At 38.0% G+C, this 26795-nt stretch overlaps 1 protein-coding gene across 2 annotated transcripts in view; it reads right to left on the bottom strand.

Annotated features, from left to right (window-relative positions):
* Positions 1-8923: 8923 nt before the first annotated feature.
* atm (ATM serine/threonine kinase) overlaps positions 8924-26795 on the bottom strand; it is a 60263-nt gene continuing 42391 nt past the window's right edge. For both annotated transcript variants that reach the window (XM_065281874.2, XM_073815633.1), the window contains exons 44-63: positions 26217-26321; positions 26021-26140; positions 25296-25530; positions 22680-22847; positions 22440-22559; positions 21981-22198; positions 21236-21443; positions 20976-21095; positions 20754-20894; positions 18318-18456; positions 18057-18139; positions 17413-17553; positions 15870-15986; positions 15102-15251; positions 14840-15005; positions 10851-10937; positions 10655-10769; positions 9811-9874; positions 9585-9730; positions 8924-9443 (exon numbers count right to left, since the gene is read on the bottom strand). In XM_065281874.2, coding sequence (XP_065137946.1) covers positions 9260-9443; positions 9585-9730; positions 9811-9874; positions 10655-10769; positions 10851-10937; positions 14840-15005; positions 15102-15251; positions 15870-15986; positions 17413-17553; positions 18057-18139; positions 18318-18456; positions 20754-20894; positions 20976-21095; positions 21236-21443; positions 21981-22198; positions 22440-22559; positions 22680-22847; positions 25296-25530; positions 26021-26140; positions 26217-26321 — 2827 coding nt within the window. In that variant the 3' untranslated portion in view covers positions 8924-9259. The remainder of the gene's footprint in view (positions 9444-9584; positions 9731-9810; positions 9875-10654; positions 10770-10850; positions 10938-14839; positions 15006-15101; positions 15252-15869; positions 15987-17412; positions 17554-18056; positions 18140-18317; positions 18457-20753; positions 20895-20975; positions 21096-21235; positions 21444-21980; positions 22199-22439; positions 22560-22679; positions 22848-25295; positions 25531-26020; positions 26141-26216; positions 26322-26795) is intronic.

The following is a 26795-nucleotide window of genomic DNA, read 5'->3' as shown; positions in this document are numbered from 1 at the left end:
TGGTGAGAATGGGTTGATAAATCACAGATCAATGGAGAAGGCCACTTGAGCCTTTTTGGAATTTAACCTGGGTTTCTCATGCCTATGTTCAAACTGTTGGATAGCTGGTACAGTCAGAGTAAAACCCACAAATACATAGAAACTATCAGATCTAAAGAAGATTTGTTTGCTTCTTTCAAAACCCAAAGACACTGTTTGCATCTGCTGTATTATTTGCTAATTTTATGTCCAGGAATGTTTCTTAAATTTGATCTAAAATGTCCAGCAAAAACTTAAGCCCACATCAGCTATGAAGACTGCTTCAGGAGACATAGGAACAGTACTAAAATGAACAACCTACTGGCTTTGGAAAATTAAAAGTGAAAGTGCAGGCTCTATCAGAGATAAAGAAGTGACTACTTGTCAATGGTGAAGGCCACTTGAGCCTTGTTGGAATTGAACCTGGGTCTCCCATATGGGAGAACTAGTGCTCTAACCCCTAGACTACAGCGGATGTGTTGATACCAGGCTGCCAAAATCTGGTTCTGTGTATTGCTGCCTATGTACAAACTCTTGGCTGGCTGGTAAAGTCAGAGTCCAACCCACAAATACATGAAAACTATCAGATCTAAAGAATATTGGTTTGCTTCCTTCAAAACCCAAAGACACTGTTGGCATATTCTGTATTATTTGCTAATTTTATGTCCAGGATTTTTTCTTAAATTTAAACTTACATGAACACATTTTGCTTGAAAGCTCTAAATGTTATGTCCAGTACTCTATCTTAAAGTTGATCTCAAAAGTCCAGCAGAAACCTTAAGCCCACAAAAGCTATGAAGACTGCTTCAGGAGACATAGGAACAGTGATAATCAGAGATAAAATGAAAAACCTACTGGCTTTGGAAAATTAAAAGTGTATTTGCAAGATAGAAGCTGCCCACAAACTCTATCAGAGAAAAAGAAGTGACTACTAGTTAATGGAGAAGGCCACTTGAGCCTTGTTGGAATTTAACCTGGGTTTCTCATGCCTATGTTCAAACTGTTGGATGGCTGGTACAGTCAGAGTAAAACCCACAAATACATAGAAACTATCAAATCTAAAGAAGATTTGTTGGCTTCTTTCAAAACCCAAAGACACTGTTTGCATCTGCTGTATTATTTGCTAATTTTATGTCCAGGAATGTTTCTTAAATTTGATCTAAAATGTCCAGCAAAAACTTAACCCACATCAGCTATGAAGACTGCTTCAGGAGACATAGGAACAGTACTAAAATGAACAACCTACTGGCTTTGGAAAATTAAAAGTGAAAGTGCAGGCTCTATCAGAGATAAAGAAGTGACTACTTGTCAATGGTGAAAGCCACTTGAGCCTTGTTGGAATTGAACCTGGGTCTCCCATATGGGAGAACTAGTGCTCTAACCCCTAGACTACACAGATGTGTTAATACCAGGCTGCCAAAATCTGGTTCTGTGTATTGCTGCCTATGTACAAACTCTTGGCAGGCTGGTAAAGTCAGAGTCCAACCCACAAATACATGAAAACTATCAGATCTAAAGAATATTGGTTTGCTTCCTTCAAAACCCAAAGACACTGTTGGCATATTCTGTATTATTTGCTAATTTTATGTCCAGGATTTTTCCTTAAATTTAAACTTACATGAACACATTTTGCTTGAAAGCTCTAAATGTTATGTCCAGTACTCTATCTTAAAGTTGATCTCAAAAGTCCAGCAGAAACCTTAAGCCCACAAAAGCTATGAAGACTGCTTCAGGAGACATAGGAACAGTGATAATCAGAGATAAAATGAAAAACCTACTGGCTTTGGAAAATTAAATGTGAATTTGCAAGATAGAAGCTGCCCACAAACTCTATCAGAGATAAAGAAGTGACTACTTGTCAATGGAGAAGGCCACTTGAGCCTTGTTGGAATTTAACCTGGGTTTCTCATGCCTATGTTCAAACTGTTGCATGGCTGGTACAGTCAGAGTAAAACCCACAAATACATAGAAACTATCAGATCTAAAGAAGATTTGTTTGCTTCTTTCAAAACCCAAAGACACTGTTTGCATCTGCTGTATTATTTGCTAATTTTATGTCCAGGAATCTTTCTTAAATTTGATCTAAAATGTCCAGCAGAAACCTTAAGCCCACATCAGCTATGAAGACTGCTTTAGGAGACATAGGACTAGTGATTAAATTAACAACCTACTGGCTTTGGAAAAGTAAAAGTGAATTTGCAAGCTAGAAGCTGCCCACAAACTCTATCAGAGATAAAGAAGTGACTACTTGTCAATGGAGAAAGCCACTTGAGCCTTGTTGGATTTGAACCTGGGTCTCCCATATGGGAGAACTAGTGCTCTAACCCCTAGACTACAGAGGACGTGTTGAAGCCAGGCTGCCTAAATCTGGTTCGGTGTATTGCTGCCTATGTACAAACTGTTGGCTGGCTGGTAAAGTCAGAGTCAAACCCACAAATACATGAAAACTATCAGATCTAAAGAATATTTGTTTGTTTCCTTCAAAACCCAAAGACACTGTTGGCATATGCTGTATTATTTGCTTAATGGATGTCCAGGACTCTTTCTTAAATTTAAACTTACATGAATACATTTTGCTTGAAAGCTCTAAATGTTATGTCCAGTACTCTATCTTAAATTTGATCTCAAATGTCCAGCAGAAACCTTAAGCCCACATCAGATATGAAGACTGCTTCAGAAGACATAGGAACAGTGATAAATGAACAACCTACTGGCTTTGGAAAATTAAAAGTGAATTTGCAGGCTAGAAGCTGCCCACAAAATCTATCAGAGATAAAGAAGTGACTACTTGTCAATGGAGAAGACCACTTGAGCCTTGTGGGAATTGAACCTGGATCTCCCATATGGGAGAACTAGTGCTCTTAACCCTAGACTACATAGGATGTGTTGAAGCCAGGCTGCCAAAATCTGGTTCTGTGTATTGCTGCCTATGTACAAACTGTTTGCTGGCTGGTACAGTCAGAGTCAAACCCACAAATACATGAAAACTATCAGATCTAAAGAAGATTTGTTTGCTTCTTTCAAAACCCAAAGACACTGTTGGCATCTGCTGTATTATTTGCTAAATGGATGTCCAGGACTCTTTCTTAAATTTAAACTTACATGAATACATTTTGCTTGGAAGCTCTAAATGTTATGTCCAGGAATCTTTCTTAAATTTGATCTCAAAGTCCAGGAAAAACCTTAAGCCCACATCAGCTATGAAGACTGCTTCAGGAGACATAGGAACAGTAATAAAATGAACAACCTACTGGCTTTGGAAAAGTAAAAGTGAATTTAAAGGCTAGAAGCTGCCCACAAACTCTATCAGAGATAAAGAAGTGACTACTTGTCAATGGAGAAGGCCACTTGAGCCTGGTTGGAATTGAACCTGGGTCTCCCATATTTGAGAACTAGTGCTTTAACCCCTAGACTACAGAGGATGTGTTGAAGACACTGCTGCCAAAATCTGGTTCTGTGTATTGCTGCCTATGTTCAAACTGTTGACTGGCTGGTACAGTCAGAGTCAAACCCACAAATACATAGAAACTAACAGATCTAAAGATCATTTGTTTGCTTCTTTCAAAACCCAAAGACACTGTTGGCATCTGCTGTATTATTTGCTTATTTTATGTCCAGGAATCTTTCTTAAATGTGATCTCAAATGTCCAGCAAAAACCTTAAGCCCACATCAGCTATGAAGACTGCTTCAGGAGTCATAGGAACAGTAATAAAATGAACAACGTACTGGTTTTGGAAAAGTAAAAGTGAATTTGCAGGCTAGAAGCTGCCCACAAACTCTATCAGAGATAAATAATTGACTACTTGTCAATGGAGAAGGCCACTTGAGCCTTGTGGGAATTGAACCTGGGTCTCCATTATTTGAGAACTAGTGCTCTAACCCCTAGACTACAGAGGATGTGTTGAAGCCAGACTGCCAAAATCTGGTTCTGTCTATTGCTGCCTATCTACAAACTGTTGGCTGGCTGGTAAAGTCAGAGTAAAACCCACATATACATAGAAACTATCAGATCTAAAGAAGATTTGTTTGCTTCTTTCAAAACCCAAAGACACTGTTTGCATCTGCTGTATTATTTGCTAATTTTATGTCCAGGAATCTTTCTTAAATTTGATCTCAAATGTCCGGCAAAAACCTTAAGCCCACATCAGCTATGAAGACTGCTTCAGGAGACATAGGAACAGTAATAAAGTGAACAACCTACTGGCTTTGGAAAAGTAAAAGTGAAAAAAAAGCTGCCCACAAACTCTATCAGATCTAAAGATTTGTTTGCTTCTTTCAAAACCCAAAGACACTGTTGGCATCTGCTGTATTTTTTGCTTATTGGTAACAGGTACTAGAAAACGGGACCATATCACTCCAGTGTTACATCAGTTGCACTGGCTGCCTGTACGATATCGTGTAGATTTTAAAATTCTTCTTTTGGTTTTTAAATCTTTAAATGGGTTGGCACCTACTTATCTTTCGGATCTATTGAAAGAACACTGTCCACCTATGTCTCTACGGTCTTCAAACCAGAAATTATTATTTATACCGAAATCGAAGTTGAAAAGTAGGGGTGATCACGCGTTTTCAAATGCGGGGCCAAGATTGTGGAATGCATTACCTTTTACTATTAGATCTGCTCCATCCTTGTCGGTTTTTAAATCTAGGTTAAAAATTTTTTTGATTTGGCATACGCCTAAAGGATGTAATGTATTGTAGGTATTGTGTTTTAATGTATTTTTTATTGTTGTATTTATGTAAAGCACACTTGTCAACTGGTGTTGTGTTTAGTAGTGCTATATAAATAAATTGACATTGACATTGTATGTCCAGGACTCATTTTTAAATTGAAACTTACATGAATACATTTTGCTTGAAAGCACTACATGTTATGTCCAGTACTCTATTTTAAATTTGATCACAAATGTCCAGCAGAAACCTTTAGCCCTGGGGCCTCATTTATAAAACTGTGCGTAGGATCCTTACTAACAGTCTACGTACCCACAAAAGCCAAAAATAGCATACGCAAAAAAATATTTAGATTTATAAAACCAAGCGTACTCACACCACCAAATCAATGTTCCTTTTATAAATCCTACCCGTTCTCACCAAGATGCGTACAAATGACACGCAGTGTGATTATCGTGCAATAGATACGCCAAATTCCGATTTTGCGTGCATATGATAAGCCAGATTTCACATTTGTTTAAGCAGGTTATTTAATATACAGGTTTCTCGAAGTTTTTCTCTGTATTTAAGCCATGGTCGCTTGGAGTTGGGGTTAGAGTTGGGGTTTGGGTTAGGATGTCATTTTTATATAACAAAAAGTTGTTCTAACCCTAAACCCAAGCGAAAATGGTAAAAAAAAAACAGAAAACAAATGAGAAAACAATAAATAAAACGTCACGAAACGATTCGCCATATAAGTGAATGGGAAGGACTGGCGTATCATATGCACGCAAAATCGGAATTTGGCGTATCTATTGCACGATAATCACACTGCGTGTCATTTGTACGCTTTTTGGTGAGAATGGGTTGATAAATCACAGATCAGGCTTACATTTAAATTTACACAACACATTGACTGATAGGCTAGAGACAGACAGAGTATACATATAGTGACACATTAATAGATAAATAGATATAAATATATAAAAATATATAAACAGCTAGATTAATAGATAGATACATATATAGATAGATTATAGATACATATATAAATACATAGATTATAGATACATAGATAGATTCATATAGATAGATATATTTGGATAGATAGATAAAATGGAGGCTCCCCAGAAGAGATGCGGTACATCTGTGGTGTGGGAGCATTTCCATTTAGAAACCCCAAATAAAGTGAGATGTGTGTATTGTGGTCGGTATCTAGCCTACCGCAACAATACACCATCCATGATGCGCCATTTGAGGAGCACTCATTCTGCCATTTTGCAGGGTGCAGAGGATGGCATTCCCACTGTACCTAGGCCTGCTATTGACACTGCTGGGGCATCTAAGCAAGGTATGCATTGTTTAAAATATAATTATAATTGAAATATAATTACAACTTTTGGGACACTGTTTATAAAGTCCATAGCCCTATGCCCTACAACCAAAATGTCCCAATCACAACTACCAATCATGTTAAAAATAGCTTCAATGTGAATATAATTTAATATTGTGTGAATATAGAAATGAATGAATAGTCGAAAAAGAAAAAAAAGACAATAAAAAAGGGAAAATTAGAGAACTTAATTTTGGACATGACCATAAAATATGGGTGTGGTTGCCAACATGCTGGCCACAGTTTCTCCAGCACTTGTCTGAGCACGAAGGATTCCATTTTGAAATTATCTGTGGAGTTCGGAAAAATCTAGTTATTATCTTCCATTTGAATTCCCTCCAATTATTAGAGTTGGTCACAAGGTGTACCTCACTGCAGACCTCCTCTCAAGTTTCCAGAGGAACTGTTTCATTCATTTCTGCCTCCCATTTCTCCTTTATATGTAATGTATTATTTGGGTTCTTTGATAAAAATAATAGATATATTCTAGAAATGATTTTTTTGATTGCATGTCCATTTTGTATTTCTTTGAAAAGCAATTCTACTGGAGAGGGTTTTTTCACGATTTCTAGGCCTTATGTGTTGTAAGAAAATGTCTCAATTGTAAGTATCTAAAAAAATTCAGACCTTGGGAGTGTAAATTCTTTTCTAATCTGGTCAAATGATTGTGTCATTGTAAAATAATTGGTGAAGATAATTAAGTCCATATTGAGACCACTTTTTGAAACCCACATCTGTACGAGATGGTGGAAAGTCATTGAGATATCCAATACTTGCTTGCTCCAATTTTTCGGACATACTAAATTAGGTTTGTATGCTTCTCCAAATTTTTGTGACTTTGGTCCATTCACCCATAGAGCTATTTTTTAAAGAAACACTGGAAAAGGGTAACATTTTTAGGGGGATGGAGCAGAGGCTATTTTCAATGTTGACCCACCGGGTTTGTGTATCTTCACTCATCCATGAAATTAGTGGCCTCAATTGAGCTGCCCAAAAGTAAAACTTAAAGTTTGGGAGTCCCAGCCCCCCACTTGTTTTTGGTGACTGTATTATTTTAAGTCTTATTCTTGGCCGTTTTCCTTAATAAATTTTGAAACTATTTTATTCAGCAAATCAAAGGTCAATTTTGGCACTTCAATAGGTAACATCTGAAACAAATAGAGTAATCTTGGCAGGACATTCATACGGATAGATTCAATACGGCCAATCAGAGAGAGAGGAAGAGCTGTCCAGTGATTTATATCTTCACTAATATTTTTAATCACTTTTTTATAGTTTGTATTGTATAGTTGATTCAGAGAGGAGGGAATGAAGCTGCCCAAATATTTAAACCCATTCTCGGGCCATTTAAACCCGCTTTTAGTTTTGGTTTGTTTTGAAATTTGGCCATAAACGTCTATATCCATATTCACTTTATATCCAGAGTAGTAGCCAAATTTTAGAATGAGCTTTTTTAAATATGGGATTGTTGTCTTCGGTTCTGTTAAAAAGAGTAGGACATCATCAGCATATAACGACAGCTTATGTTCCTCGCCTCCAATTACAATTCCCTTAATTGCGCTGTCGTCTCGGATGAGTTGAGCAAGAGGTTCAAATGCTGATATTAAATAGCAACAATACCTTTTTTAAAGTGTAGGCAAAGTACAAGTTAATTGATGATTATTTGTCTGTTTAAAATAGAATGCTGACTATAAAATCACAGGGTACAGTAACCGCCAAACTACACATACAGTCTTTGAATTACGTTTTAAAATAAGTCATTTTCAATCATTAAGATGTGCATTAAACTGAGAACAATCCTGTACGTAATGTAAGAGTGTGCACAAGCTAATTTGCATAACAATGCTGTAAAATGGGGGGAAATAAACAGTATTTTCATGTAAACTTCTGACTCTGGGGAGAACTACAGCAGAAGAGGAGACAAGCTGCGCAGCTGCCTGGAGGGTCAGTGTGTTGAGCTCCCAGCTCCGCCTGCTTCTCACTCCATTATTTACCCAGAAACATTGTTTGCGGGTCATTCCATAGACATGGATTCGATTCGAGAGGGGTGGTGGGGCCCTGCACAGAATGAAAATTACTTTTTTTATACCAAACCAGTGCCTAACTACAAGTTAAGTTTGAAACAAGAATGTTTTTATTTGTACATAAATGCTATACGTTAGTACATGTATATGTTTGTATATAAAACTGACTTCTTAGGCCCCCCTGCCTCGGGCCCTGGGTACCCTTTACCTCCCCCCCCATTACGACCCCCTGATCGGATGCGTCGTGTCGTGCTATCTGAAGTCGGTTGACAAAATGCGAACCGGTTAATAACGTTCCATGTCAGCTGTGGGACATATAAATAAATAGGCTGATCATTAGGACATTAAACTTAAATTATTAGTCTACATAATTTTCCTTAAGTCTCTAACTTGTCATCAAACATTAAAAAAAGGCTACATTATGTAAGCGGCATAACGGTAATTCTGACATGCCTACATTTGTTGAGTGCACTTAAACACGCGCACACACACAGACGGAGGATGAATTCCAAACGACGCTTCGGGAAGAAGATGCAGCTTTGAAGGGCAAAGGGATAATCACGTTTGATTGGAGTTGGACCGGACACATTCAACTGCATGTGCGTCTATGGGTACAGAAAATTGCTCACTTTAGCGCCATTTTGTGGTTAAATTGTTAAAAATCACTTAAGTATATTATATTTTTGAAAAGTTTCTAGTTTTGTTTCTGTTCCGCGAACCGGTTCAAAGCCTTGATCCCAACAAAATAGATTTACTTTATTTATTCAAACAAGGATATAATCATTTTATTCAACTCGAACTTAGTCATTTCTATTGAATGCACAGTATTCAAAGGTGTGTGGGTAAATGTGGATTTATTTGAACAAAAATTATAACATTTTCATTTTGTTGCAAGGTCAAAAAAGGATTTTGCAAAATATGTTTTTTACACATTTGTTCTACAAGCCATTACCATGCTCAATACTAAATACTACAGTTAACATACAGTATATCTATAAGTATTTTATTTTAATATAGGCTAATAGTGCAAGTATTTTCAAGGTGGACAGTCAGAGTAAACAAATATTCATGTTAAACCGAACAAGACATGTCCACCTGCTATTGGTTACTTCTCACATTCACTTGGTTATTTTAGATGACATTTTATACGTATGAGGTGTGTAAGCAGGTGTATCAGACCCAGGCCTGCCAACCGGAGAAAAGCCGACTGAGGTTTTTAGGGTCCATAGCCTGTTGGATGAGGAGGTTAACCTGCCCTCCGACACTGAGAACTGTTCCCTCCTCAACACCCTTCAGCTTCTCCTGCAGTCTGAGTAACACTCGCTCGGCCACTTTATTAAAGCTCTGACTGTCACTGCTGAAACATTAAACACAATAATACTGTATTAGCCACATGCACAGACTTCATCAGTGAGAATCAAATCAGATCATGATCATGCAGATACTGATAAATAAATGTATAACTCTAAGTTGCTTTGAAATAAAGCTTGTGCCAGACCTGGCCTTGCGGTGTCCGTCAAGCTCATCTCCGCCTGGCGTGGTGTTAAGTGTGGCATTAAGCTCTGCCTGCTCATCGTGTTGCTGCAGGTAAAAAGCCTTTAGAGGGTTCATGGTCCAGTCGAACAGAGGGTCATACAGCAACACCTGTGCACAGAGACAAGTTTAAAAGCCCACTCATTTACTGATGAATGGCAGGTAAGAGGTGTGTGTTTATTTCTGTCTACCTCCACAATGGTTAACAGGGCTTCCTGAGAGCTCCTCATGACTTCCATCGTCTTCTCGCAACATCTGAATGGAAACGATAACAGTTCAGTTCCTTCCATGTGGACATACATTTCATTTTAAATGCCACAGATGCATCCGAAGTCTCATTTTAGGGCAGTTTCACACTCGGGCTACGTTTACATTAGTGGGATTTCATTTTTAAATGCATATTTAATACAAAAGGCTGAAAATGTTAAAGGGATAGTTCACCCAAAAATGCAAATTTAATCTTCATTTACCCTCACGTTGTTGTAAATATGTATGTGTTTTTTATTCTGTTGAATGCAAAAGAAGATATTTGATAAATGTTTTTAAGCACACAGTTGACAGTACCCATTGACTTCCATAGAATTTGTTTTTCCCGCTATGGAAGTTCCGTCAACTGTGTGGTTACCATAATTTCTATGGTGGTTAGTCCTTCTAGAGTAGATTATTTCTAATAATAAGCAAAATAAATAAGTAAATGACATTAGTTTAATCATAGTTAAAGTGTATCAACTTTTACACTGAGCAAACTGTACTGTGTAAACTGAATGTATACAATGTTAGCTGGCTGCCAATCATCACTTTTTCACACAGCCGTGATGCTCAGTGCTCATCGTCTCCCCACCTCTTCAGGAAACAAAAACTTTTATATTTTTTAATAGATATTTAGTGTCATTTAACAAAATGTAGTCATTTTTTCACTCTTTGAAAATATATATCTTTAAAAATACGCCATAAAATGACGAAATTTTGGTCCATATAAATAGGTCTGAGTTTGGTTTAAAGATGACTCAAGTGGTTAATTTACTACAAGTTTACCTCCTGAAGACGCCCTCCACCCCACTGATGCCCATCCCATCCACGATGTCTCGAGAAAGTCTGAAAGGAACAGTCTCAGGGGTGGGTAAGATTTTACCCTGCTCGAATGCAACACCTGTGTGGAAAGATGATGCAAGTTAAGGTATAAATAGATTAAGAGATCAAAACATTTCTGTGCATTTCTTTGTGCACATACCAAGGTCTATGTGGACCAATTCTGCGGTCTGTTCATCAATGAGAATGTTTTGAATGTGTCGATCACCCAAGCCAACGATGTAACCAACTGTCAGAAAAAAACAGTACAGATCACATTATTTTTTATGTGCAAGCCTACTCTGGTTGCAAGGGAGTGAATAAGCATCCGACAATGATTTTACTGTAAGTCATGAGTGAAACATGATGTAGAGATATAGGTGTTGCTAAATGGTTGCTAGGCTACTCTGTTTTTTTATAGGGAGTGAAATGGCACCCACCAATGATTATACTCCGAGCCATAAATGAAACAAGACCACCCCCTGGGGAGTCAGCTAACATTGTTTTAAAAGGGACAGAGAATGAAAAAAAAATTTTACCTTGTCTTTGTTGAATAATGGTAGTCTACCCGCATTCACAAACATACAAAAAGTGCTAAACATGCCAAACATCTCAGTCTCATAGAAATCCTCTTTTAGAAATGTCAGCCAGAAAACAGCCCAATCTGAAAAAACTGATGCTTATGACATCACAGGCATCTAAATGCCCCTTCATTTTAAAATAATTGGCTACATAGCAAAGTCAGCCAATCAGTAATGAGATTGCAAGTTAAGCTAGTAGGGGGAGCCAAATAGGTGCAAAACCGTTTGTTTAAAATCCCCCACCCTAATAGATCTATCTGAGAGAGGTTTTTAAGAAGCTTCTAAGGCATTACAGACCCAAACTAAAAATGTTTTGTCTACATGTCACATCACAGAACAAGGATAAATACCCCGTTCAATCATTCTATGTCACCTTTAACTTAGCACCCTCTTCTATATGTTACATTATTACTACGCTTGCTCGTAAAGTTTAATATTTGCCGCTGTATTCTGGTGTTGTCCATCAATTATTCTGTGTTTTCTCAATTCCACCTCATTCGCGAGTTAAATTTTTTTTAACTTTGGCAGAAAAACGCGTTAACCAATCAGGAGCTTGCTATATTAGTGACGTGATTACAGGAAGCGCGCGGAGTTGCAGAAGCCCCTCCCCTGACGCAAATTTCCGTGTGAATGTCTCAATGACTAGAATTTCACGCACAAATGAAGCGAGTAAATTCAAAATGTTAAAGCGGCAAACTAGACGCGAATTTGACGCCTTAAACGCGGCTGGTGTGAACCCACGGTAAGACTCTGCCCATATATTCGCATATCAAACCAGGTAAGAAATTCTAATTTTGTTGAGGAATTATAACCATATGTCTTGAAACGCAAAAAAATAAATAACATTTCAGTTTCCACAATTTTCAGCCATTTCCGATGGAAATTTTTTACGTTTTCTCATATAGCATAGCATATAGTCCAAAAGCTATATACGAGGAAAAAAGTGGTTTTGAGTCAGAATAACACTCACAAAGATATTTACAATTGTTTTTAAGCGATATTTCGCAGTGCTGGACTAAGCGTAAGGCGAAACCTGGCATGTTTGGTATCATTGAACTTGGTAACGATTCGGGGCTCCAAGAAAACAAGCAGGGCTCAACATAACGGACTGCCCGGCAGAGATGGGACCAAGTCACACATGTGCAAGTCTCAAGTAAGTCTCAAGTCTGAACCTTCAAGTCTCAAGTAAGTCCCAAGTATTTTTTTTCTTGGGCAAGTCAAGTCAAGTCGAGTCACAGGCTATGTCAAGTCAAGTCAAGTCCTGTAGTAGGTCAAGTCAAGTCCAAGTCAAGTCACCTTATTATTTTAATTTTACTTGCAGAATCTGATCTTAATAAAGTGAAAGGACAATATATGACTATCAGTAAATTACAATAATTTGGATTTGCATTGTAAATACTCATTATATACATAATACATCATGGAATGAAACAAAATTGTTACTTCATAAATTATTTATTTTTCACTTCTCTGCCAACTAGGGATGCTAAACAATTAATCGTGATTAATCGTTAGCAGAATAAAAGTTTTTGTTTACATCATATATGTGTGTGAACTGTGTATAATAAATTTGTATAAATAAATGTACAAACATGCATGTATATTTTTTAGAAATGTTTACATGTGTATATACATTTGTATATTTATGTATAATTTATATTATATATAAATATAAATACTTAATATATATAAAAAAAATCTTAAAATTATACATGAATGTGTTCATATTTATGTATATACATATTTATTATACACAGTTTACACACATATGTGATGTAAACAAAAACTTTTATTCTGCTAACGATTAATCACGATTAATTGTTTAGCATCCCTACCAACCGAGTTTGAAATGTTTGAAATTTTCCACATTGAGTCCATAAAACAAAGAACAGCTTAACATCCAACTGACTCCTCTCTGAAAACCTTCCTCTCTCTCAAACACAGTTTAGGTACAACATTAAACTTTGTTACATTTCTCCTCTCTCTCTCTCTCTCTTAAACATGCGCCCAGAAAAAACGAGCGCGTCGCACCGCGTGCGCATCTCTTCCGTTCGCGCGCCTACATTTGAAATAACGAACTTGAGCGCGCAAAAGACGCGACATGTGAACCGCCCCTAACATTGTAGAATCAAGTCATTTTTCTCTGTGTGTGTGTGTGTGTGTTCAGGTGGCAAACTTAGAAAAAGTTGGGAAGTCTTGTACCGCTTTGAGGTTGTCGTCTGGCTGCCCGTGATTTTAATGTTGCATGTCTTGCAACGCACTGTTCGTCTTTTGCAGAAAGCATGACCTTCGGTACCCCTCCGGCTGACATGTTGATATCTGATCTAAGTGGGCGTGGTGTGCGTGTGCGTACGAGAGGGCATGACTGATGATAATGTCGTGATTCAGTCATGACAACGCCATTCTCAGCCTGAGCTCCAGCTGGGTCAACTTTCTTTTTTTAAATAATTTATATATTTTATATTCAAACTGAAAACATGATGTGATTAACACTCAATTCATTCAAGTCATCATGTCTCAATTCCTGAGTCTTTAACTTCCAAGTCCGAGTCAAGTCTCAAGTATTTTATTTTTTTATTTTTATTTATCGACTCGAGTCCAAGTCACCAAGTCACAAGTCCCCATGTCTGCTGCCCGGTGGCCCGGGGCAAGCGTGAGACATGTTCGGGCCAGTAAAAAGTACTGTCACTTGCCCGATCGGGCCAGTGCATCACCCTCAGTCACCAAAATATATTTTCATCAATATATATTATTTAACATCTTGGAAGCATACATTTACTTGGGTAAAACACGACAAAAGAAACAATGCAATATTTTGCACAGTTTGCGGTCAGTTTACATGTAAAGCCGAAAAGTTGGGAGCCTTTTTCCGTTGAAACATGTCTGTTTGTATGTAATAGTTTGTATGTCTGTATATGTAATAGATTTGACTTTTGAATTATTATTTTTAAATATGTGACACTGCCTTTTTTTATTGGGGCCAGTTAAAATTTTGGCAGGGCAAGTGAAAACCTGAACCACTGGCCCGACTGGGCCAGTATAAAAAAATCTTTGCGTTGAGCCCTGACAAGTCCCATTAAAATATGTCAACCGCAGCCAAAGTTATAGGCATGTAAAACATTTGTCTGACCACTAGGTGGGGCTGCGACTAAACTGTGCATGCACCCTCAGTTCCTAACTGGCATCACAAGTACCAAGTGTCATATTAATACGCATACGTTTGGCGAAGATACAGCCTCAAATCTTTTTTCGTGCTCTAATGAAATTGTTTTAATAACTTTTGCCTTGAGTGTCTTTAGATACTACATACAAAAATTCTGTTTCTAGGACTTGTGAATCCGAAGTTATAAGCAAAAACATAAGTGAAAATTTTGACTGTTGGTGGCGCTAGTGGGTTTGAGATAGACTTAAGCTTAGTCCCAGACTAAAATGCATGTTTGAGCGGTCTTAACTGAAAACAACTAGCCCTGACATATCTAAAACTGAACAGTCTCATTGTTTTGTCACAAGATGTACACCTGTTAAAAATCAGGCAGAAACCTTGTGATTCTATGATTGTAAGTTTGTGTACCAATAGAGGAGGTGGCCACACTGCGAGTATATGCTAGTCGTCTCTCCAGCCACACGGCTGGGTCCAGGAAACGCTCCATGCAAAAGTATCGAAACACTGGCCGGAAATGCTGGCACACCTCTGTGAAAGCCTCAAGTTTGGCATCAAATTCCAGTCTTTGAGCATCCTACACACAATAGTTAAAACATTAAATGCCATCATTTATTTTTTTAAATACAGCAAGCATGTAAGGGCAACAATATATGTCTATAGGAAGTAGTACCATCATTTTCTTACGACACGCCATGTTGGTCCAGTCCTGTGGTCGGAAGCGCTTGTGTGCCCCCTTCTGTGGGTCTACCAGGAACTCTCCAATGGGTACAGTACCAGAACACCACTCCAAAACACCACTGCGCTGGGAAAATGGCACCACCTGGTCCAAACACATGGCTCAGTGTCATATAGGTCCAAGTAAAGATGGGTATCAAATTAAACTTTGTACAACTCAAATCATTCAACAAACCAGTGTTTCCCATACATAAGCCCCCCCAGGAAGATAACATTCAAATTTCACTTTACGAATTTCCATACGAAATTGAGCTGACGCATCCAGTGTGTGGTGTCAGTTGTCCTAGACGCGACTCTGTACTACAGTGTGCGACCATATTTAGACGACCGCCACCCGCTTATTCCGTTACTTAAGAACCTGCACACCCACCGACCCCACCCCAGAAAGAAAGTAACGCCACCATTATGGTCTGTACCCCATCGGTCAAAGTAGTCAGAAGTTGTCATTTCCACCACTCAAACAAAGCTATGTTTAAAAAGGCTCACACTTATCAAAGTCATGTTATAAATTGTTAATATACCAGAGGTATTTAGAAGAAGGTTTCTAAAACTCTTCTTTACCATGACTTCATACAGTTTCTCTTTAAGACATTACTGAAATTATATCTGTTTGGACTGTAGTGATTTTACCACATAACATTCATCACTAATGTTAAGAAAGTACAGAGTTCATAGTTGTGTTCTGCATGGGGAGGGTTTGTACTTTGTAGCGGCGGATGTTGAGTTTTCTCTTGCGCGTTTCTGCGTTACGTTGCAGGAGTGTGGAGCACATATGAAACACCTGCTGCATCACAGCGTCCTGCCTCAGATCATCCTGACCCTGTGTCAAAAAAATGTATAACATTTACAAGGGTTTCAATTTACAGCTGTGTACTTGTAAATCACAACAGTCAGGAAATTGTACTTATTTTTTCTGTGATGGTATGACTGGAAGACGTGCATCTTTGTCACAAAAAAACATTTATGCATTTATGTTTTGTTCTTGTTTAAGTTTATAATGGATCTTCTGGAAATATAATCAAATCTGCTGGATCAACACCAGAGACAAAGGTCTGTGAGAGACAATGATTGTATCTTTCTGGGCTGGTTAAATACAATTATGGGAAAGATGAAGCAGCTCTGCATGGATGTAAAAAGGTGGTTACTTCATCAACAAGTCAGAAAAGTCACTTGAAGCTTTTCAAAGCAGTTACAAGTTGCAGGATCAGCTGTGCAAACAATTGTCTATGTAAAAGGTGCATGGCACAGCAATGTCAATGTTTCACTTGAGAGGAAAAGGTAAACTATCACCTGTTGTGGAGATAAATTTGATCAGGATGGTCAACAAAAACCACCAAAGACATTTACATTTAGGCTTTTAGCAGATGCTTTTATCTGAAGCGACTTACAAAAATTAGAAAGCAATAAAGCAATTTATCTTAAGAGGTCAATAGTACAACAAATGCTTATAGCAAGTTACAGATTACCTGTTGGGAGAGAGAGAAAGTTAGTTTTTTATGATAGGCCTGAATGATAGGTCCCAAGGATGTTGTGTAGATGGAAAAGAGGAGTGGTCCAAGCACTAAGCCCTGAGGGACCCCGTGACCATCAGGTGAGCTGTGGACAATGCACCCCTCCATGACACCCTGAAAGAGCTATCTAACTTTGATGAATAATTAGCCCAATGTGGTAAATACAGGTTAATGTGATGAAATAAGTAGATGCTAAAAGACATGAGGCCTTTAACCTGAAGAACACCATACCTACTTGACTCTAACGCCATTAAAACCTGTAGACTGTGCTAACAAAACAAGTTTATGTCAAAAAGCCAACAAATTTAGTGTAACCACAACAATTCTGTCAAGACGAGTGGTCAAAGATTAAACAAAAAATTTAAAGATGGCTTTCAAAAGCAACTTAGTAGGATGAATATGGCCAAGAGACATTTGACCAGATATTAGCATAGCTTTTTTACATTTTGACCCATCAGACTTTGCCACATTTCGAGAAGACCCACTGTTGAATTGGTAAACTGTAAAATAAAAAAGTCTATGCATAATAAAGGTTCACAGAGAATAAAATCATGGCATATCACAAACATTAATAAATCGCCTTAGAATTTGAAATTATTTTCCAGTATGTGGGCACTGAACCCTTTTATAATTAATAATTACCAAATAAACAATTATGGCAGGCAAGTAATATAAAGAATAAAACCCCAAAACTGTAAAAACCAAACAGTTTTCATCTTAACCTGTTGACCTGACCTTGACTAGCTGTCTCCTGCTCTTGCCATCTGAGCCCACACAGTCGATTATCTTTGGTAGGTTCACACCTCCAGCCAGGTAAAAGTGAGGTTTGAATGAACTGACAGTGACAAGATCTTCGTATTTGCCTGATGGATCCACCTAAATAATACAAGTTAGATTTTCATTGAAGTAATGAAACTTATGCCATCACTTCTCCAATTGCTGTTTAAATCCTATATGACTTCCTTTTATTTCTTTAGAACACAAAAAAAGGAGCTGCACTTGACAAAGTATGTAAACACAACACTAGTAGCTGTAAACTAAATAAACAGCTACATGAGCAAATGAGCAGACATTTTGTGCTTTAAGTAATTAAGTTAATAAGATGAATATTTACTATGTAAACGGCAGATAGCTAATGACAGGGGATAACTGAGGACGGGATAAGGAAAAATCACAGATCAGGAATAACATTTTGGTCACCGTGATGCTATTGCAATGTATGTCAGTGTGCTTGTGTTTGAATTCTTTTAATTAAAAGCTATTTAGTTTTTTTCCTACGTGTGGTTTGAGTGTCTTGATACTTCTTAAGGACACTGTATTCTGCAAATAAAAATGGCTTACGTGTCATCTCTGCACATAAAGGAAATTAAACTTTTTACCCTGATCTCCATGGTGGGAATGATGACATCATCAAGGTTTTTAATTTGCATAATAGGTTGTTCAGGTGGGATGGGTATGGCTTCTGTACAAAACACACAACACTCTAATTACCCAAACATGTATGTAACATTTAAAACATGTATAACTTTATTACATTGACTATAATGACACATTTAAAAGAATACGAGTATAAAGCTCAAACTAGAATGGAAACCAAAAGAACATAACACAGAAATGCTTGACTGAAGACATTTACTCACTCTTTTCAGTTTTATGGCGACTGGCGTCCATGTAAGCCAAAGTGATGTAGGCATCGCAGAGTGTCTCAATGCCTTTGATCATCTTGGCCCTCTTTTTACGAACCACGTCAATGATCTTTCGAGCTACATCAGCACGCTCCTGCATTACAACACATTTAACAAACCTTAAGGCTCAAGGTTTCAAATACTCCCTCAACTATGTTAAATTTCTTTAAAAGTTATGAAAGGTTTGGCTGTTTGTTTACACCCCAACAGCGTTTTAAGGGTCTTGAAAACGCTAACTTTTGATAACAGGTTTTTGAAAACGAAGCATTGTTTTGTCCATGTAAACTATGTGTTAATACCGGTCTATAGACACACGCGAGTGTAGGCAAAACTACAATGGCGGCCTACATGATCTTGTTTGTGCTGCTAAAGATACTTTATTAACGCTTCTCCAACAAAGTGTACTTGCTACGTTATAGTCCACTCTTTGTCCGTCTAAAAAAAAACTGCTTCATGCTTTAGCCATCTTAATTGTTTGTATTTTTCGCTCTATAGAAGAATGAGTAATTGTGTAAAGTGTTTCTTTACAAAGTAACATCGCCATCTACTGGCCTGCGATGCATAATACAGCGTTAATAGTTAATAGTCTTCACGGATTTGTGTAAATGTGGATCTTTTTGACAGTGTTGTCATGTCTATGTGACATTTTTCAAAAATGCCAAAGAAAAATGTTTAAGTTGTGTGTTACATCATTGAGTGCGTTTACATGCACAGTCTTACGCCGATTATTCTTAATAAACTGATAACACGTGGGGTTATGTAAACGCGTAAAACGGTTTTCTTTAATCGGGGAAAGCCCATAAACGGCGTCAGCAAAAACCGATCGGCACAGGTAGTTTTTTGCTCATTACGTCGATTTTGCGTGGCATGTAAACACCTTAACCGGCTTTCTCACGGTTTTGTCCATGTGCGCATGTCTCCGTGTATGAAAGATAAACGTCACACGCGGAAGTAAGTGCAAAGTAATGCATAAAAGTCTCCGCTCTACTACAGCAGTTGGGAGAGAAACTGTTAAAGTAGAAGCTTATGTTACATTTACAGGTTCTGCAGACATGAGAAGAGATACAACAGTACAGCTTAAGACAGATATGCCGTCGGCTTTTTGATCGACTATTATGTACTATAGGTGGTGACGTCACTGCCTGCGAGAAAACTGATAATTCTCCAAGTCCCATGTAATCGCAGTTGACTGCATAGCCGGCTTATTGATTTGCATGTAAACGCATGAAAAAAGTTTTCTATAATAAGCAGATTTTTAATACTTATCCGCTTATTCTGTGCATGTAAACGCACTCATTGTCGTGTAAATGTAGCCTCAGTACCCAAAAATGAAAATGTATTAATTATTTACTGTAGTGTCTTTCATTCCCTTGTGGGTTTTTAGTGTTTTGCAGAACAAAAACTGATATTTTTTAAAGTGGCTACGTTTTTATTCTTACAATGGCAGCGAATGGTGAATATTTTTTGTGTGTGCATGTTCACAAGAGTGCAGGTCAACAACAGATTGGAAAGCGTGTATTCAAATCTGTGGAAATCTCACGAGGTAGAGTCTCTTTTTTCACTCTTAAACCGGGTAAATGACATGCGCTATGCACATACATTGGATGCAATGAGCTCACATACAGAGAAATAGCAGAAGTGAATGACAGAAATGTTTTTTGTGTGAACTATTTTTAATTTATACCATGGTCTGTTTAAATACTCGATTCTGATTGGCTGGAAGGTGTGCATTAAAACCGTTTAACGCACAGGTAGTTCCAGTCAGTTTGATTAAAGTTAGAAATTAATCCACTACTATAAACATTGGTAACCATAGTAACACAGTTACACTTGCAGAGAGAGCGAGAGAGATTTCCAACTGTTTGATTTTTGTTTTCATTTAATTTAATCCATTTCAATAAATGTAATGTGTCCTTATATAGTAATCGTGGTTAGAGACGTCGGTTTTATTTCACACTTTACATAATTCATTTAAATAAATGATTAGTTCAAATAAAGATTGCCTTGTCACTGTCAGTGTTGGCTGTCATTCATAAATTATTTAATGAATTTAAATAAATATGATAATTCATTTAAATAAATGCAATACAATGGCACTACTTTATTTAAAGCGGACGGAGTGCGAGCCTTAACTTAAGAAGATGACCGTCATTTTTTACCTGTCGGTTAAAATTACACTGTAAACATTAATTACAGCTTTAACATGGCAAATAACCAAGGTATAAGCGGGATAATCCACGGCTAGCCATGCATTAAAAGGGTTTTAATGCACTTCGCTACGCGTCGGGTGGTTCTTCGCCTCTACGTCGTGCATTAAAACCCTTTAATGCATGGCTGGCCGTGGATTATCCCTTACTTATAAATGTATAGGGTTGTATATACATTACATACCAAATCCAGAGGTGAAGGTTGGCGCGCACTGCTCTTGGATGAACGGCTACGCGAAAAACTCTCATCTTTGTTGCCGTTGACCAGGGCCAAGATGATGAAGAGAGTGTGGTGGGGATGGTCAAGGGATGACTGACAGATCAGCTGAAGATGGTATGTACTTTAGCTGCGAGTCCAAACTCATCAAATTTAAATAAAAAAACAAAACCATGAGCTCAAGGTTACCTCATTCAGAACATGATGAAAGCCCACGTCCTGTGAACTGGAGACTTTTGTGCCCATACGAGCAGCTAGCTGGTACATCAGAGGCAGGAACTTGTATGATGGAATTTTCTTTACACCACTCTAACACAAACACACACAAACCACCAGTTACGACATAAAATAAATAATTACCCACAAGTGAAACCTCATTATGTGTTGGCCGCTTCAGTTGCACGAAGAAATCAACCAATCAATTTTTGGATTTATAGATGTTGTCTTACCTTCATCAAGTCATTGACTGCTTTGACATCAGCGTTCTCCAGCCAGAGGGAAGCCAGTCTAAAGACCCAGGTGTCGTGCTCCTCTCCAAGCTCCAGGCACTGAATGTAGTTCTCCACAGCTTTGAGGAGGAAACGGTTGCGGTCAGCCTGCAGGTTGGCCATTGCCTTGACATCCAGCTCAAGTTCCCTCTGAACTTTCACAGTGTATCTGCACATGAAAAAAAACCTAACATTTAAAATTGTAGGGATGCACCGAATGTTCGGCAACCAAAATTATTATCACAGTGGCGATTCTGGGTACTTCTGCTGTATGCTTATGCACGGAGGGCGAAAGATTATTTACAGATGAGGAGAGGAACGATGAAGAGCGATGGCAGTATGTAATAAAAACTTCCTAGAATAAGTAACATCCTACAATGACAAACACACTTTATTATATTATACTATATTAAACCAAAAATAAAACATTTATTAACAAAAGCTTTTGTTAGACAGACACGCTAGTTTTTTCTCTGTCATCTCGCTGTCTCTCACTCTCCCTCTGCTCGTGCTTGTAAACCTAATCCCTGGTGGTTCGTGGTTGACTGAATTGATGAAAAAATAATCAATTACAAATTAAATTATAAAAACGACAACATGTGAGTAAAAAGGTCATGGGTTTGATCCCCAGGGAACAAGCATACTGAGCGGTAGAGTATGTCTCTTAGGTTAAAAGCATCTGACAAATGCATTCTCTAATGCTAACCTGTTATTGCTGACCCTCCTCTCTCGCATGAGGTCCACTTCCTCTTTAGCCTTTTCCAGGAGCGCCTGCTTATTCTCAAACTCTGATGACTTCATGTAGTTCTCAATGCTCTGGTACTGTGCATCAGAAAAACGGGCCAGCGAGAAGAAAGCCTGGGTTTTCTGGCTCTGGAGTTCAGCGTCTGAACCGCCATGATGCTCCTTGATCACCTCAACAGCCTGTCCAGCATTGACAGTTTACAGACATCCAACGTGTACAAAACAGCAGTGTGGTGATATCATGTTACAGTGATGTCATAAGATACTAAACACACTTGAATGAACGGGATGATAATGGTCATTATGTTGAAAAATATGATATGTTACAGTAATATTATGGCAGCTGACACAGTGTCACATAGCATTTGCTGTTTGTTCTGGAAATCCCTTTATTTCCCATCAATCCCTTGCAGAATTTTACCATTTCCAGATATTTGTCCAGTATAACAGCAGGGCTTTCCAGACAGGATTCAGACAGCCAACTTCCACACAGTCTCAAACATTCGGAATACACCGGGACCAAAGCAGGATTCACACACACCTGCTCACATAAACACATTTATTCAGCACGCACTCGAGTACTTTTGCCATTTGTTACAAACTAAAATGAACCAAACTGAAATGGACTATACTGTACAGAGTCCATCTTAACCCCGCTCACCAGATCCTCTAGTTTGTGGATCATCTGTTTGAGTAGCCCCAGAGCCAATCCCTGTTCCCTCTTCACCCAGAACACCTGTGCCTCCTCCAGCTGCCAGGCCCACGAACACACGGCACCAGCCATTGCCACGCTTCGCTGCTTCATCTGAAAAACTGCTCGTTCTGCCAGCTGGAAGAACAAACACTTGTGAGATCAAGAATGAATATGAAATATAACATGTTTTAAATCACCGGGTTTGGTGTGATAAGACATAACCAGAAGTGTTCTGGAACATGGATGTTGCTTTTAAAAAGACTCCTTCAAAGCTAACAGCACATGTCAGTGTTTTACAAGTCAGTCACACAGCCTCTTATCTATGTCTATGAAGTGGTAAAGCTTACAAGATTAGATAAACCTAAACATAACATTTGCCATAAACAAGACTTACAAGTGTTTGTTTATTTCAGTATGAATTTTTTGTTAATTACCCTCCTGTCATTCCACACCTGTTTGTGACTATAGTGGTTCAAACTTGAAGCGAGGAGAATATTTTTGGGCTCGTAAAGTCAGTCTCCGGCACATATACACAAAAGCAGCACTTGTTAAACTTTGTTACATCATACTTTGTTAAACACTGGTGTCATGAATCAGTCATAGATATACAGTATCGGTCAAAAGTTTAAGAAAATGTACTCGTTCTTTATATACAAACCCAAATCACTGTAGAAATTGTGAGAATAAAAGAAATGAAATAATTTACAAATCTCATAAACTTATATTTTATTCACAATAGAATATTGATAACATATCAAATGTTGAAAGCGAGACATTTTGAAATGTCATGCCATATATTGGCTCATTTTTTATTTCATGAGAGCTACACATAAAAAAAAAGTTGGGACAGGTAGCAATAAGAGTCCGGAAAAGTTAAATGTACATATAAGGAACAGCTGGAGGAGGACCAATGTTTAGGAATAGGAATGTTGTCCCATTCTTGTCTAAAACAGGCTTCTAGTTGCTCGGCTGTCTTAGGTCTTCTTTGTCGCATCTTCCTCTTTATGATGCGCCGAATGTTTTCTATGGGTGACAGATCTGGACTGCAGGCTGTCCATTTCAGTACTCAGATCCTTCTTTCTACGCAGTCTTGACGTTGTAATTGATGCAGTATGTGGTCTGGCATTGTCATGTTGGTAAATGCAAGGTCTTCCCTGAAAGAGACGACGTCTGAATGGGAGCATAAACTTGGATAAACCTTTCAGCATTGATGGTGCCTTTCCAGATGTGTAAGCTGCCCATGCCACACGCACTCATGCAACCCCAAACCATCAGAGATGCAGGTTTCTGAACTGAGCGCTAATAACAACTTGGGATGTCATTGTCCTCTTTAGTCCGGATGAAATGGCGTCCCAGTTTTCCAAAAAGAACTTCAAATTTTTATTTGTTGGACCACAGAACAGTTTTTCACTTTGTTAAAGTCCATTTTAAATGAGTCTTGGCCCAGAGAAAACACCTGTGCTTCTGGATCATGTTGTAATATGGCTTCTTGTTTGACCTATAGAGTTTTAGCCGGCAACGGTGAATGGCACAGTGGATTGTGTTCACCGACAATGTTTTCTGGACGTATTCCTGAGCCCATGTTATGATTTCCATTACAGTAGCATTCCTGTATGTGATGCAGTGCCGTCTAAGGGCCCGAAGATCACGGGCATCAAGTATGGTTTTCCAGCCTTGACCCTTACGCACAGAGATTGTTCCAGATTCTCTGAATCTTTGGATGATATTATGCACTGTAGATGATGATAACTTCAAACTCTTTGCAATTTTTCTCTGAGAAACTCAAAAAACTATTTTTCGCCGCAGCATTGGGGGTATTGGTGATTCTCTGCCCATCTTGACCTCTGACAGACACTGCCAATCTGACAGGCTCTTTTTATTATGTTGCCAATTGACCTAATAAGCTGCAAATGGGTCCTTCAGCTGTTTGTAGCTGTCGTATTTAAATGTACATTAAAATTTTCTGGCCTCTTATTGCTAGCTCTCATGAAATCCAAAATGAGCCAATATTTTGCATGACATTTCAAAATGTCTTACTTTCAACATTTGATGTGTTATCTATATTCTATTGTGAATAAAATAGAAGTTTATGAGTTTTGTAAATTATTACATTCCTTTTTTACTCACAATTTTCTACAGTGTATTGAAAAATATATTGAATATATAAATTTTTCTAAAATAACGTACATACATGGGTAATTGGATGTACATTATTTTCGAATAATTAAACAGCCCATTGTCAAAAATAAAACACAATAAATGTTTAAAACACATGCATGTGCTGCTTTGTTATTAATGCACTGGAGACTTTATGAGCACAAAAACTATTCTTTTAACTTTGTGAAATAAATATGAAACCACTGTATTTTGGACTATTTTATGTCTTTACTGCCTTTCTGGGCCTTAAAAGTTGTAAGTTGTGTTGCTGACTCAAAAGGCTCTTGAATTTAATCAAAAATGTCTCATTTGTGTTCTGAAGATAAACGCAGGTCTTACCGGTGTGGAACAACAAGAGGCTGAGTAATTATTGACAACATTTTCATTCACACTTTTTAAGCACATAAGTGTACCGCACATACAAACCTGTGTGTTGCCTGCAGAGCGAGCCAGCTTGCAGAGCTCCATCAGGTGTGAGGAATAGGCTGATATCAGGTAGTTCTTCTGGTCAAGGTCTGTCGCTGAGGAAATCAGGGCTTCCTGTATGGAGGAGCGCAGGGCTAAAACAGGCTCCACTAAGGTAAAATCACTGTCGGTCAAAAGATCTGAGTGTTGGTGCCATTTCCTGTAGACCTCATTCAGACTGGAGTCAGTTATTGGCCTGTCAAGAGCACAAATCAATCATCGTTAATGGTCACTTATAAATCTGAATGTTAAGGGAAAAAATATAAATGTGCCAACATAATACATTTGTTTTTATGAAAATATCATTGAATTAATTAAAAAAATATTAAATGAACCAGATAATAAAGAAAAGAACCAGTAAGAGTCCAGCACAGATGTAAACTCCTTCAATACTGTTTAAAAAGCATAGAAGGGTGAAAGCTCAAGACGATGCTAGACTAAAATGACAAGAGAACGTTTGTGAAATCCAGGCCAAAGTCTCAAAGGGCAAATTTTAAACGTTTTTTTTTTTTTGCAACCTTGAACCTCTTCACTGTACAGACACAGAAACAGTTCAATAGTATTCAGAAAATATGAAAACTTGATTGGGTGATTGATTGCTTTGAGAAAAGCTTCATGTAAAATTCAGGAACTGTGATGCATAATCATAGAAGGAAAAACTGTGACACGATCTAGTGTAATAAAACCTTGTGAAAAGATCCTGGACACTCTGGAGTTCAGAAATTCTCTGCAGGTTACAGAGAGCAGGATAAAGTGAAGACACAGCCTCCAAACTGCCACGACACAACTCCTCCACCTCATGACCTCTGTTAAAACACACAAACAATTCAGATGTGCAGGATCTATAGTGTTAAGTTAAAGAGGAAAGTGAATTCTGGTTACCTGGCATAGTTAAGGGTTTGCTCAAACAATGATAATTCTTTGTCCCGCAGAACCTGAAGTGCACTGAACAGGGACTCATTGATACCAGGCTTTAGTTTCTCATTTCTGAAAACATTAAAACATCATTAAACAAACATATTACCTTTTTTCCTGGACCATGGCACATAACCAATATGTCAAAGTCTGATTATAACTGAAGCTCATTACAGAATTCTCATGTATTGTAGGTGTGTAACGATTAACCGTGCAAATGCGCGTTTTCTCAATGAATGAATTTGAATTAATTACGGTGAAATCCCGGCACATCCGAACGCCAGGGGGCGCTCTCGTGCAGAAACTCCCTTTGTGCCACAGAAGAAGTAGCATTACAAACACTATTCCAGGAAATGTCTACAGGAATATTTACTGTATATCGCTGTTCTTCAAATTGTTTCAGGTATTTTCATGATAAAATTTTTTTATTTTGAATGATTTTGTTTAACGAGTGTTGCTTTTTTAAATGCACGTTATAAACTCCGACTCATAATGATTTTAGACTGATAAGGACTTCATACTGACAAAATGCCATAGTACACACAC

This window comes from Paramisgurnus dabryanus, chromosome 8, assembly GCF_030506205.2.
Source record: "Paramisgurnus dabryanus chromosome 8, PD_genome_1.1, whole genome shotgun sequence".
NCBI lineage: Eukaryota > Metazoa > Chordata > Actinopteri > Cypriniformes > Cobitidae > Paramisgurnus > Paramisgurnus dabryanus.
The sequence above is the reverse complement of the archived record's forward strand: the minus strand, read 5'-3'. Positions and strand labels throughout refer to the sequence as shown.